Source organism: Tupaia chinensis, unplaced genomic scaffold (genome assembly GCF_000334495.1).
Source record: "Tupaia chinensis unplaced genomic scaffold, TupChi_1.0 Scaffold000182_1, whole genome shotgun sequence".
Taxonomy (NCBI): Eukaryota; Metazoa; Chordata; class Mammalia; order Scandentia; family Tupaiidae; genus Tupaia; species Tupaia belangeri.
This window is the reverse complement of record NW_006159657.1, coordinates 9,204,924-9,219,582: the sequence shown is the minus strand read 5'-3', so window position 1 is coordinate 9,219,582 and position 14,659 is coordinate 9,204,924. Positions and strand designations below refer to the sequence as shown.

General features: G+C 43.9%; 1 protein-coding gene across 4 annotated transcripts in view; it reads right to left on the bottom strand.

Annotated features, from left to right (window-relative positions):
* Positions 1–14,659, bottom strand: part of VPS35L (VPS35 endosomal protein sorting factor like) — a 143,579-nt gene that overhangs the window by 44,517 nt on the left and 84,403 nt on the right. For all 4 annotated transcript variants that reach the window (XR_003549098.1, XM_027771090.1, XM_027771088.1 and 1 more), the window contains exons 23-26: positions 11,009–11,072; positions 8,370–8,468; positions 5,998–6,075; positions 4,476–4,590 (exon numbers count right to left, since the gene is read on the bottom strand). Coding sequence is in view for 3 of the 4 variants with exons in the window: in XM_027771090.1 (XP_027626891.1) it covers positions 4,476–4,590; positions 5,998–6,075; positions 8,370–8,468; positions 11,009–11,072 (356 nt within the window). In the remaining variant the exon portion in view is untranslated. The remainder of the gene's footprint in view (positions 1–4,475; positions 4,591–5,997; positions 6,076–8,369; positions 8,469–11,008; positions 11,073–14,659) is intronic.

Below are 14,659 nucleotides of genomic sequence, written 5' to 3'. Positions count from 1 at the left end.
ATGAGAAGCATATGACCAGATACTGATTTGCAAGTCCTTTGTTGCCCTTAATTACTCCGAGAGTGATGGGCTAGAGTATGTGCGCCAAATCCCCACACAGTCCGGTCTATGAGCAGCACAGCACTAGGGTTTACAAAGGAACAGAACTGGGCCCCGAATGCAGTCAGTACTCCTGCGTCAGCACCAGACAGGCCAGCCTGAGGGATCAACAGGAGTTTATTACGTGTTGGTCTGGACTCAGCCCTGACAAAGAAACAGCCTGATAAAGGAGATAGTACCAAGGCTGGATTAAGAGAGGCAAGAAAGTGAACAGAGAGGAGGGGATGTTTTACAACCAGCTGAAAAGGGAGGAGGCTTAGGGAGGCCAACAAAGTGGCCCATTTCCATAAGCTTCATTTAATTTATATTTAGCCTTCCCATTCTCTGTAATTGAATGCATTATTTATTTGGGCCAGCAATTGCTGTGTGTGGCTTTCAGAAACAACAATAATAGGCTTTTAAGGTTGAATGTCACAGCATTTAGAGACTCAAGTAAAAATCATCAGATAAATTATTAAACACGAAGTAGACACCACACTCCCACTCCCCTACAGCAGCTTCAAGTGAGGGGTGAGGTGGCCCAGGAGGGTGCTGTCTTTATCCATGCCCAGTGTACAGGGCTAGTCTCACATGCTGTCCCTTGGTGAGCACCAAGGACAGGATGGCACAGGACAGGACAACAGGGAGAAAACCACTCGCAGCTCTCCTCGTAGTTTTTGGGAGAGCAAATCTTTGCTGAGGGGAGAGCCTTTAGTTAGCTTGGAAATTACTATTTTGCTTTTAAAAAAATAATAGCATGAAGCCCTATAAAGAACCCAGTCACGGATTTGCCTAAAATCTACAACTTTCAAAATCTTGGTCTTGATTTTATAAAGTGGGTAGAAGAAAGATAGAGGCTTCCAGAGCGTCCACTTGCAATTCATAGCTATGGTATCCGCTCGCTGCTCACAACCCGTCCCTCGTTTTGCAGGTGAAACCAAACTCAGATGTTCCCACCTGGGTCTAACATTCCTACCCTTTTTAAGAGGGAATCAGTTTATGAGAGGACTCAAACTTTCTAATATCTAAGTAAGTGTGCTCTAATTTTCATTTTGCACATCATCAGGTGGTGATGGCTGTTAACTTAGCTTTTTTGTTTCTTGTTAAACTATCACTCTTTTTTTTTAAAGAATTATTTTTATTAACTTTATTTATTTATTTGTTCATTTGTTTATTTGTCCCCAGAGAGGGACAGAGTGAGAGTGAGTGAGTGAGTGAGAGAGAGAGAGAGAAAGTAAGCCACCAGGTCCAGGACTCAAAGACTCAAATCATGGTTGGCCGTGTGAGAATCCAGCGCCTTGAACCACCATGCCTCCGGCCAACCCCTAAACCATCACTCTTACCAAAGTAGGCATTAGGAGAAAATTCCACATTTACCAATACACCAAGGACAGGCGCCTGTCCTAGTGGGGAGAGGGGGTGTCCAGACAGCACATATACAAATTCACGCAGTAAAGTCTCAGTCCATGGTCTGAGTAATGACAACAGTAGGGATAATGGCAAAGGAGGTGAGAGACTGGGGAGGGTCAGTCTCTTTAGTCAGAGTAGTCGGGAAAGCCTGCCCTAAAGACTTGATTCTCGGGAACCAGCAGTTAGCATAATGGCTATGTCACTGGACTCCCACGTGGTCAACCGTGGTTCGCATCCCGGACCCGGTGGCTTAAAACTCACGCCGGGCTCGTGTGCGTGCATGCTCAAGATCCCGAGAGGAGAATGGAGGAGAAGGTATTGTGGCGTGACCATCCCCCCGGGGGGTGATTTCTCACTTTCTGTCTCTATGTCTCTCTCTGTCTGGCGAACGCACACGCCCTATAGCGAAAATCTTTCAAAAAAAAAAACAAAAAACAAAAAACAAAAGACTTGATTCTCATCATCTGCCTTGCAATCACAAACAAAAAAAGCAAATACCCAGACAAAGCTCAATTAGAAAGAGAGGACAGCAAGCACAGAGGCTCTGCGCTTGTACTAAGACAGCTTAGTATGGTCAAAGGAGCGAAAAACAGGCGCCACATCATACAGGCTCCCATATCCAGATTACAGAATGGAGTGAAAAAAAACTACAGGAGCCCGTAGGAGCTGAAAGCAAAACCAAGACGAATTTGAAAAGGTTCTTGGACAGCAACCACATGTGAAGACTTCAGTGTGCAGATGTCCCAGATGAATCAAGATACAGATGAACCGCCACACCAAGGTTCAGAAGAGCAAGGGAAGGGCTGACCTTATAGCCTGGTGGTTACGGGAGCAGGATCTCATATGGCGAACATGGTTCAAATGCCAGCCCTTGGTGGCGTGGAAAACACACAAGGTGTGTATGCACCAAATGGCAACAGGAGGGTGAACTGGATAAGAAGGGACTGCAGAACGACCACACTTCAGCGGGGGTGCTTTCTCCCTTTCTCTCTCTGCAAGTGCATGTGCCTCTGGCAATTTAAAAAAAAAGGGTGGAGAGAGATAAAGAGAAAAGAACAAGGGAGTGAGTGACCACTCTCCAAATGGCCCAGCTTGCTCATCCAAGTCAGGGTAATAGGGGGTAAACCACTAACCGTGGCATAATCCATGAGGTGGGGTCAAGAAAACCACCTGCGAAAACATCAGTCCACTTCATTGGTGCTATAGAAAACTCCCAGGATTCATTGAAGTTTCCCAACAGCCATTCTCTTAGGTCAGGGGAGCTCGTGCAGTGACTCGCAAGTGGAGCAACCCTAGGCAAGCTACGTGGCCACTTCCTGCTCCATTTTCTTACTTGGGAAATGAGGCACCAAACACAGGACTGGCCTCATGTGATTGCTGGAAGAATGAGATGAGATCCTGTGTACAGAGGACTGGCCACCTAACACATGCTCCATAAATGTCACTGGGATTTCTTCTACTCTCTGTGCTAGGGCCTGCTGTTGAGTCATCGGGAAAGTTACGACATGTTTTTCTATGCAAAAAAAAAATATGTCGTAACTTTCCTGATGACCCAATAGATAAGATATCTTGCTGGGACTGGGCCTGCAGGCCACTCTGTAGTTGGTGACCAGGACCTCTGTAGTTGGCATCCTGCAACAAACACTTGCCACTCTCTTCCTGGAGACATTCTCTTAGCTCAAGTGTGACTTAGAGCAGGCCAGAGTGCCAGGGAGTCAATCTCCCAGAGGCAGCGTTTAGCCCATGACAGGCAGGAAAGAATACACCTTCCTTGTCTCTCGGGTAGGCCACACTGAGCATGTTAGACACCCTCTCCCAGATGAGAGTGAACTGCAGCTGCCCACAGTAGCAACCTGCTCCCAAGTGCATGCTTTCCAGCTTCTTTCCCTTCCGTCTCACCCCGGTCACCCTTCTGATACTCACTGGGATCAGCTCCCAAGGAAACCATTCCCACACAGCCCTGCCTCAGGGATGGCTTTGTGCCTAGTACACGAAGATCAGTCTTGAGCAGAACGTTTAGCCATAATAGCAAGCAGTCTACTAGTGTATCTCTACACTAGTTTCAAGCACATAAACAAACATCAACAGTAACAAAAATCGAAAACAAATCTGCTGTGGTTAAGCAATCCTAACTTCTCGAACTAGGTGTCCTTAGCTCAGGATGTCAGAGCTGCCTGATTTGGCCTGTCTGGAATAGATATAAGAAGGTTCTGGAGACCAGATGTTAGAGTAATGGCTATGTTGCTGGATTCCCACGTAGTCAACGTGGTTTGAGTTCCAGACCCAGTGGCTTAAACTCACGCTGGGCGCATGTGCGTGTGTGCCCAAGATCCTAGGAGGAGAAGGGATTGTAGCATGGCCATCCCTCCTGGGGGATGATTTCTTGCTTTCTGTCTCTCTGTCTCTCTCTGGCAAGTTCACATGCCCTATAGCAAAAACCTCTCTCTCTCTCTCTCAAAAAAAAAAAAAAGAAGGTTCTTAGAGGAAAATTTCCTTGTGCTATAATCTGTCTATTTTATAAATGTGTCCAATGTACTTCTTTGTTTGTTTGTTTGTTTTTAGCTATAGGGCACGTGCGCTCGCCAGGCAGACAAAGAGACAGAGAGATAGAAAGCGAGAAATCACTCCCCAGGGGGGATGGCCACACCGCAATCCCTTCTCCTCCATTCTCCACTCGAGATCTTGGGCATGCACGCACATGCACCCGGTGTGAGTTTAAGCCACCAGGTCTGGGATGCAAACCACGGTCGACTATGTGGGAGTCCAGCGACATAGCCATTATGCTAACTGCTGGTCCCCCAATGTGCTTCTGACTAGAGAAACAGATTTAAAAGTCATCATTTTTATTGATCACTTCTTTTCTCTCCCCTTTGTGGAATTTCCCTCCATACACACACACACACACACACACACACACACACACACACGGCTAAGTCGGCTTTCCTAAGCAGCAGGGAGTGCTTGAGATGAGAAAAAGATGGGCTCACCTTGGGAGAGGCACTGGTTGGCCAAGGCCACCTGACCAGAATGCAGGTAGAGATTGAGACGCGTGAAGATTCCCACCAGCGAAGGAATGGTGATGAAGCAGTAGGCAACACAGGCCTGGAAAGAAGGGGAGAGGTGCAGCCGGTCACATTGGTAATTTTCTCTCATCGTGTATTTTCTAGCAAAAACCTTTAAAACGATCCCCTCATTTGAGTCCCGGATTTTTCCTCTAGCCTTTCCTATACCTGATGATTTTTTGAGAGGACTGAGAGGGAAAAGTGAGAGGCATGTGGTATGTGAAAAATAAATCCTTGTCCATCATCACAGGAAGGAAACAGGTAACATCTAATATGGATAACTAAGAAACAACCATTCAAACTAAATAAAACTATGGAGGTAACCAGAAAACGAAGTTACCAGAAAGTCTGGAGGGTGGCTAACTCTGAGGAAATAGGTAAGAAGTGAGAAAAGGTGGGAACCAGCAGTTGGCGTAATGGCTATGTCGCTGGACTCCCATGTAGTCGACCGCGGTTCGCGTCCCAGACCAGGTGGCTTAAAACTCACGTGGGGCACGTGTGCGTGCATGCCCAAGATCCCGAGAGGAGAATGGAGGAGAAGGGATTGCGGCGTGACTACCCCCCTGGGGGGTGATTTCTCGCTTTCTGTCTCTCTGTCTCTCTCTGTCTGTCTGGCGAGTGCACACGCCCTATAGCAAAAACCTCTCAATAAAAAATAAAAAAAAAAGAAGTGAGAAAAGGTATTCCTGGAATGCCTAATACTCCATTGTACTGTTTCAACACGGCTTAATTTTTTAAAGCTTATTTATCTTTTTTTTCTGTAAGAACCAGAGAGTCAGGCATCCCCAGTAAGGACCCACTCCCAGCCTCAGCCAGCCCTGGATCACAGGTGTACGCATGCTGAGTGTACTCTGGGAGGTGTCTAGACCTGAGTCTGGAACCTTCTGGCGTGGGTGAGCCTTGAAGAGCATGGTATTTTACAGCCGCATCATCTGGCCATCAGGATGATTTCATTTTTAAAAACATGGATTACAGCCGCATCATCTGGCCATCAGGATGACTGCATTTTTAAAAATATGAACATGTATTGCTTTGATAAAGGTTAACTTTAACTTGAGCATAACTCTTATGGAGATGGGAAAAAAGGCGTTCAGTCTTCCAGTTACAGGCACAATGCCATTCCGTATAATATATCATTATCATTAAAGAAGCATTTTATAACATATTGTGTTACTATATTAGGGGAAATCAGAGGCAACTGAGCCGATGCACAGAGATGCAAATCCATCTCTCCAGCAGCTCCCCCAAATAGAAAGGCCTTTGATCTTTCTTCTGAAGCTATAAAGAAAATTGACCAATCCAGGAAAAAAATTAATCTGAAAAATAAACACTAAACTGCCCTTATCAGGATACATTCATCTTTTTCTGAAAACAGCAATTTAGTAACCTGCAAACTAAACAACCCACTGAAATCCAAAGTCTGGGAGTCCTTATCTTTGGAACATACCCGGACAAATGCAGCTGTCTTTCGGGAATGATTTCCTTTCATTACTTTTCTTGTTTCCATTGCCAACCGGTTCACGCTCTGGATTCAAAGAAAAAAAAGAAAAGAAAAAAAGAAATGGTAATGAAATGACTAGTTCAGATTAACATCTTCCATAGAGGTTTGGACATTAACTACATATAAACCAATGAGAGCAAGCTAACTGGGGTAAGACTGATTAGCAATGAACCCTGAAATACCAAAGAGGTCACAGGCCCGATTGGATCTTAGCTGTGCAAACATCTCCAAGAGAGTAGAACCGAAGACATTTGCCAAGTCAGTCATGCCTGTTAATCAGCACTATAAGTGACTATTTTCTGATTTAATGAATAGCCAGGGTTCACTTAAATCCATTCACTGAAGCCCACACCCTAAGCTTAAGTAAGACCTTAGCAATCTCTGGGACTAACAGATAGCGTAAGAGTTATGTCACTGGACTCTCACGTAGTTGACTACAGTTTGAGTCCTGGGCCTTATGGTTTAAAACTCATGCCAGGCACATGTGAGTATGTGGCCCAAATCCCTAGAGGAGAAGGGATTGTGGTGTGGCCATCCCCCCTGGGGGGTGATTTCTTGCTTTCTGTCTATTTCTCTATGGCGAGTACATGTGGTCTATAGCAAAAATCTTCCTTTAAAAAAAAAAAAATCTCAGTGCTGGCAGGTGGCATGGTGGTTAAGGATGCTGGACTCCTACATGGCTGACTGTGGTTCAAGTCTCAGACCTGGAGGCTTGCTTCTTACTTTCTCTCTCTCTCACTCTGTCCAAAATAAAACATATAAGTAAATAAAGCTAAATAAAATAATTCTTAAAAAAAATCTTAGTGATCTCAGAGAAACCTCCAAATCTGAGAGCAGATCATGCAATTTAGCCATACTCTTAGTGTCGTGTCCTTTTTTTTTTTTTTTAAATTTATCTTTATTTATTTTAATTTGACCAGAGAGGGACAAAGTGAGGGTGAGAGAGAGAGAGAGAAGATGAGAAAGCAAGCTGCCAGGTCAAGGACTCAAACCACGGTCAGCTATGTGGGAGTCCAGTGCCCTTAACTACCACGCCACCTGCCAGCCCCAATGTCATGTTGTTAATAGCGGTAAGAACAGTGTGAATAGTGACTATATCATCACTTACTGCATATCACATGCTATGCTAAGAGTGGAACATCAGTTCATTCCATTGTCACAGTCATTCATTGTGACAGATGAGGTCTCTATGACTAAGTTTAAAGTTTAGTTGTACTAAGTAATCTGTGAGCCAGCAAACAAACACATAAAAAGGTTGCTCTCCTCGAAGAGACATGAAGCAATTAAAAGAGCTTTTGGGAAACTTTCCAAAGGTATGAAACATTTGGACCTATGGTCCCCAAACTGCACCGGGGTGCCCAGGATGCCACAGCAAACTTGCAGGGGCACCCCATTTTCCTAGGGAAACACAGCAATAGTTAACTTGTTGAATGCTGGTGTGTGACAGCTCATAGGCTAGACAATGGGCTATGTTACATCCTTTGCAGTCACATCCTATCTTTGTGAAACTGAATTTTTGGCAACTGCTGCAATAAAAAACAAGTACCGTGCAGAACAGGCTATTAGGGAGGCAGTGTCCAATCTGCTTCTAGCGTTTGAGTCATTATGCAGTTTCCTGCAGTACGCACACCTCATTAGTAATTATGGTTATTGAAGAATATATATTTTTAAATTTTATGCGCATTAGTTTCCAAATGGCTAGCAGGTTGTTAGGGCACAAATACAAAGAAACACAACTGCTACTACTTCTTCTGGCCTGGGGGCTTATAAAAAGTTACCGAGAGATGCCATCATCCAGGGAAGTCAGAAGTCTCTAGTTAGGCAACGAGGAACTCCAGGTTAGTACTTCTACAAGTAAACAGTGTAAGTTACTTAACTCTCTGCTACTGGCATGCAGAAATGAGAATACGCAACTTTTGGAGAAACAGCGGTCAAGAAAACTTCCAAAGATTTAAGCAAAGTTGCAGATTTTATTAACCTTTGAGAAACTACCTTTTGTACCCTAAAGAACAGTAGTGATATGGGGCCAGAGGAATCCCAGATTAAGGTTAGTTTGTGGGGGATCGGCAGGTGACAGGGTGGTTAAGGGCGTTGGACTCCCACGTAGCCAACCGTGGTTTGAGTCCTGGACCTGGCGGCTTGCTGTCTCACTTTCCCTCTCTTTCTCTGGTCAAATGAAAATGGATGAATAAATAAAGTTAAATAAAATTAATAATAATTCTTTAAAAAAATAATAATTCTTTTAAAAAAGATTAGTTTGTGATGTATAAGTAATCAATAAATATTTAGATACTGAATGAATAAATGAAAATCCTTACATGAATCAACTGCACAAGAACGGGTTCTAGATTGCAAAACATCGACCTGGACTCGACATAAAAACTTAGCTGTTGTTCAAAATCACGGCCAAAGGAAACCTAGAATCAAGGAGAAAGATGCTGAAAGGGACACTATTATCTTTAGAGGAAATACACATGAATATACTTTCACTAGAAAGTCTTTACCTTACATTAACCAGTGTATAACTCCAGTATGACTCTTACCACTTCGCCTTTACGACATGGCACTGGACCAGAACAAAACAAGTCAAAGGGTACAAAACAGAAGCTCAAAATGTAAACAGAATTTTCCAGGCTGAGAAGGAAACCACCAGAAAGGAAATTGCGGAATTTTGTTTGTCAGCTGGAGCCTTTGCACAGGACATAAATTCGGTTGTTGGGAGTCATTTAGCAAAGGGGTTTCACTAAGGGCCACACCTTTCTGCTTCCTGTTGGGGATTCTAAACTCAGCAGCTTACTAGTGGCTGCTGGAGCTAAAGAAGGAAGTTTCCCCACCACCGAGAGTCGCCTCTTCTCCTATTTCTTCAAATTTATGGACAGCTGATTAGTAGGAGAAACTTTACTGCTACATCAATCACTTTTATCCAGAGGAAGTTGAATTTTGCTTTTTCCATTATAGCTATCAGTTTTCACATTTTATTTCCTCATATTCTTTTCTACTATAATTTAGTGACTTTCAGGCAAAGCCATAAAAGGATAAATACCACGAGATCAGTACATAAACCAAGGACAAAGGAAAGTCACCTGGTAAATCTAGAGGTACACTTCCTAACAGGGAATTGAAAGGCCAATTCTGATTTTTCATCAAAAGTGGTATTTGGGGCCATGCAGCCTAGTGGGTAAAAGAGCCGGACCCTGTGTGGCAGCCCCTGCAGCTCACGAAACATGCCAGACACATGTGCATGTATGCCTAAAATCCCAACAGGACGGGGAAATAAAGAAGAGGGATTGGGACGTGATCGCCCCAATGGAAAGTGCTCTCTCCCTTTCCCTCTCTATCTGGCAATTAAAATAAAATGATATTTTCCCCATAGAGTCAGGTAGACAGTTAAATTGACACCTGTTGTTGAACAAGTCACCAGTTCAAGGTTATTTTCAAAGTAATGTCATTGTTTCCATTTTGGTCAGCTTTGATTCTGACCTTTCTATTAAAATAAAGGATATTGGCTACCATTGGTTTACAAGCGTTAAGCACCAAGAATTCAAAGACTGTTCTGGCTGGGCTGGTAAAACGGTGGGTTACTTCCCAAGAAGGCTGCAGTAATCCCTCCCACTCTTCTTGTCTTTTTCAATGTCCCTTTTGACTCTGCCTTCAAGTGGCTGAGTACCTCCCCCTCCCCTCCTTTGGGGCGGGCCCTCTGAGTTACTCTGACCACAGACTGCAGCAGAAAAAGCCTGGCAGCTTCCATCTGTGCCCTCACAGGAGCCCGTACCATGCAAAAGTGCTCAACAGACTTTTGATGGCTGAACGATGAGAGAACAGTGGTAAGGAAGAAGTCACATGGAAGAAAACACACCCAGTCAACAGCCAGGAACAAGGCCCTGGATATTTCTCTCTATCTCAATCTGGCCATAGCAGCTGAAACCATATGGAGTGGCTGACTTACTCACCAAATTTTAAAAACTAATAATAAAATAGTTTTGTTTTCTTGTTTAATGACTGTTTTTTAGACAAGGTTTTACTGTGTTGTGATCCTCCTGTTACCATGCTCCATGGCTTCAGATGGGATCTTGCTCTGTTGCCCATCCTGGCCATGAGCTCGTAATTTTCTTGCCTTGGTCACATGAGTAGCTGAGACCATAAGTGTGTACCACCATGCCTGGCTTTTAGGGTGGGCTTGGAATTGAACTTGGGACTCCCATGTGGCCTCAGGCCACTGAGTAGTGGTGCCCAACAGTACAGGCTACTGTGGCTGCGCTAAGTGACTATTTAAAATCACTAAGCTTGGTGGTGAGCTGTTACACAGCAGTGATGTAACAACAGAACTAAAAAAGACAAGGAGTGGGTGTCTGGTGTTTTGCCTGGCAGCATAGTTTTCACCAGCATCTGGTGATCAGCATATCAGATGCTACAGGGGAACCCTTCCTTCCACTTTGGTCTCAGGAGTGCCTGTCTCTCAGACCCAGCCAATTGGTATGTTTGGGCCCAGGATCCAAATTAACCTGGAAACTCAATCCCAGGACTCATGCAGGAGACCCTCCTGCTGGTTACAGAGCCAGGGGAATGGAAGCAGGAGCTCTTGTGGGGAGCGAGCCTGTCTAAGAGGGGAGCCACAGAGCAGAGCCCCAGGCAAACATGGACACAGACCCCAGGACCTGCTGACATCACTGAGCCCCTGAGTCCTGCTGCTCCTTCAGAGAGCTTCATGGACTTGCCACCTGAGCCAGTGAGGCCTCCCTTCCAACTCCCCTCACTTTTCTTTTCCTTAAGCAAGTTTGCCTTGGCTCTTTTTGTTCCCAAGGGAGTTCTGGCTAATGTAAGACGTTTTCTAATTTCATCCTATCTCGATAAAAATGAAAAGCACCAGGGAACATAATGTTAACTGCTTTCACCAGAGTAAGGATAAACAATTACATCACATTTCCAAGTGCGCTAAAATGTCTTCCCCAATACTTACCATTTTTATAAATCCATTAATCAAATATGCCAGCATTCTTTTCTCATCTTCCAGAGTGAGTGCACTAAAAATCAATAATTGTACATAATTAACACTGAGGTAATAAAAGAAAGTTCAAAAGAGAAAAAAATACACATGAGGTAAACAATTTAGCAGGTAAAAACAGCCTGCATTTTCTATATTTAAAAAACTTTGATTAGGCTATATGTGTGTATATATATATATATTTTTTTTTTGATAAAAGCAGGTACTCAAAATTAACAACATTTAAATGTGCTTATTTCCCTCGAAGAAACCGTTCTGAGGATCTGTTTATTAATAAGAAAAGAGAAGGTAATTTTCTTTGGAATTTAGGCAAGGTCTAACATCAGATTGCATATTTTAGAGAATCGTTGTTCAACATCTTATAACAAAATATTTCCAACATACAGGAAAGTTGAAAGAACTTTCCAGTGAACATCCAGATGCCCACCACTGGGACCCTACCATATCTACATTATAGTATTTTATACTATGAGGAGACTTCAAAAAGAAAATGGAAAAATGAAATGAAGATACAAGTTTATGGGTCAGCCCAGTGGCCCAGTGATCAAGGGTGCTGGATACCACATGGCCAACAGTGGTTTGAACCCCTGCTCTAGCAGCTTAAAAACCATGCCAGGCAGTTGTGCACGCATGTGCACAACAGGAAGGAGAAACGGGGGGATGGGACAGTGCATGACCACGCCCTACTGGGAGTGCTTCCTTCCTCTCCCTTTCTGTTTCTCTCTGGTGAGCTCATGTGCCCTCTGGCAAATAAAAAAATCAATCAATATGAATAAAAAGATACGGCTTTATTTTGGTACAAAAATTGTTGGAAACTCATGCATAGTCTTCTTCTTTTTTAAAATTGAAAAACAACTTTTTAAATCGCATATGCTCACAGGAGACAGAGAGATGGGGAATTGGACACCCTGCAATCCCTTCTCCATTCTCTCTCCTTTTTGGGATTTTGCTCATACATGCACATGTGCCCAGAGTGTTTCTCATTTGATCTTAGCCAAGAGGCCAAGGAATAACAACACCCAGCTGTTTCTCAAGCCACTGAGTCCAGGACTTGAACTGCACAGTCAACAGTCTGGGATCCAGCCACATTAACCTACTGGCCTGGTAGGTTTCACAACATGCATTTTTCCATGAACTACTTGAAGATTTTATATACCTATCATGTAACTATCCATTCCCTTTCTCCTTTTTTCTTTTTTTTTTCTTTTGAGAGATTTTTGCTATAGGATACGTGTGCTCACTGAAGAGACACAGAGACAGAAAGAGAGAAATCGCCGTCCCCACCATGGCCACGCCACAATCCCTTCTCCTCCATTCTCCTCTTGGGATTTTGGGCATGCACATGCACCCAGCATGAGTTTTAAGCTACTGGATCACAGTGGGAGTCCAGCACTTTAACCACCATGCCACCTGCTCACCCCCCCTCTCATTTGTTAAACCATCTAATTTCTATTCTTTTTTTTTTTCCCCTTGGAGAGGTTTTCGCTATAGGGCGTGTGTGCTCGCCAGACAGAGAGACATAGAGACAGAAAGCGAGAAATCACCCCCCCAGGGAGGATGGTCATGCCGCAATCCCTTCTCCTCCATTCTCCTCTCAGAATCTTGGGCATGCACGCACACGCACCCGGCGTGAGTTTTAAGCTACCGGGTCTGGGATGCGAACCGTGGTCGACTACGTGGGAGTCCAGCGACATAGCCATTATGCTAACTGCTGGTTCCCAAACCATCTAATTTCTAGATGCCTCTTAAAGTACGTCAAGATTTTAGTTGGTTCTATTTAATAGAATATTTAATATAAATATAAAATAAGAAAATGTCAAATCTTTATCATTTTGATTATTCATGTTAAGCCTCTAAATAGTTACCCCAGCTCTGTTTTTCTTTTTTAATTTAAGATCTCAGAGAAAACAGAAATCAAGGTTTTTATTTGCTGGTTTGTTCTAAGGGAAAATGAGTTTGGGCAATGCCTGCACATTGTTGTCCAATATACAAAGTCCTTTATTCTTTGAGATAACGTTCCCGAGCAGCCAGGTGTGGCTGTGTGATAGTGCGAGCAATGGGATACGAATGCAAGTGCAAGTCTCCACGTGTTGTACTGAAAGGAAGCTGGCATCCCCCAGTGCACACAGGCTGCAACGTGGACATGGTTGGGGCAGGTCAGCTTTCAGCCGAAGACGGAAGACAGCCAGAGGGATGTCAGGGCAACAAGGGAGAAAGAACTCAGGTCCCTGCAGGATGTTTGAAAGAACAGTGCGCGAGCCCAAAGCCGGCTCTGTGGAGCAGCAGTAATGCAGTATTCAGAGAAAACTGCATCCCACAGGCAGCCCGGCTGGCCTGAAACATGCTGACGACATGTGTATGTGACCAAGAACTAACGGGCTGGAGGTGGAGGAAGGGGATTGTGGGTGGCTAGACTCTGCAGAAGGTGCTCCTTTCTTGCTCTCTAACTCTCGCCTGCACATGGATGTTTTCTGCCATAAATGAAAGGAAAAAAATACAATAAAAATTTTTTTAAAAAAGAAGAGCTACCCTAACCCTACCTTCTGATCTACTTATTCACACTTTTATTTAGTTAGTTATTTTTAGAGAAGTTTTTGCTATAGGTCACGTGCACTTGCCGGAGACAGAGAGATAGAAAGCGAAAAATCACCCTGGGGGGAGGGGGGAATGGCCATGCTGTAATCCTGCCATAATCCCTTCTTTGTTCTCCTCTCAGGATTTTTGAGCATGCACATAAGCGCTCCTGCTGTGGTTTGAAGATGCTGGGTTGGGGACTCAAACCACACTCGACCATGTGGGAGTCCAGAGACATACACCACCTGCTGGTCTCCACACTTCTATTTATTTATTTACTTAAAGAGGTCTTTGACTTAGAGCGCACACACTCACAGGAGAGAGATAGAGACAGTGGGAAAGTGAGAACTCATTCCCCTGGAAGGGATGGCCATGCCACAATCCCTTCTCCTCCATTCTCCTCCTGGGATCTCGAGCATCCACACACATGCACCTGGTGTGATTTTCGAGTCACCAGGTCTGGGACTCGAACTGCGGTATCCATGTGGTAATCCAAGGATGTAACCACTACACCATCTGCTGGCCCCTATTCACACTTTATTAAGAAATAAATCTATTTTACTTAAGCCAAAACCAATATCCTACAAATACTAGTCCGTTTCTAGATTTTTTTTGGTGTGCTTTTGTTTCTATTCTTGTCCAATTCAAGTGTACCAGTTCCACTTATTATGAAAAATCTTGAGGGACTAGCAGTTAGCATAATGGCTATGTCGCTGAACTCCCATGTAGTCAACCATGGTTTGAGTCCCAGACCAGGTAGCTTAAACTCACACTGGGCATGTGTGCGTACGTGCCCAAGATCCTGAGAGGAGAAGGGATTGCGGCATGGCCATCCCCCCTAGGGGGTGATTTCTCGCTTTCTGTCTCTCTGACAAGCACACACTCCCTGTAGCAAAAACCTCTCCAAAAAAAAAGAAAAAAGAAAAATCTTGACATCTTAATTTATATAACTACCTGTGAATTTGAAAGTAACTCATGAAGAAAGAAAAGAAATAAAATTTTTCTTGTTGATGGTTAAGTTTCAAAACAATT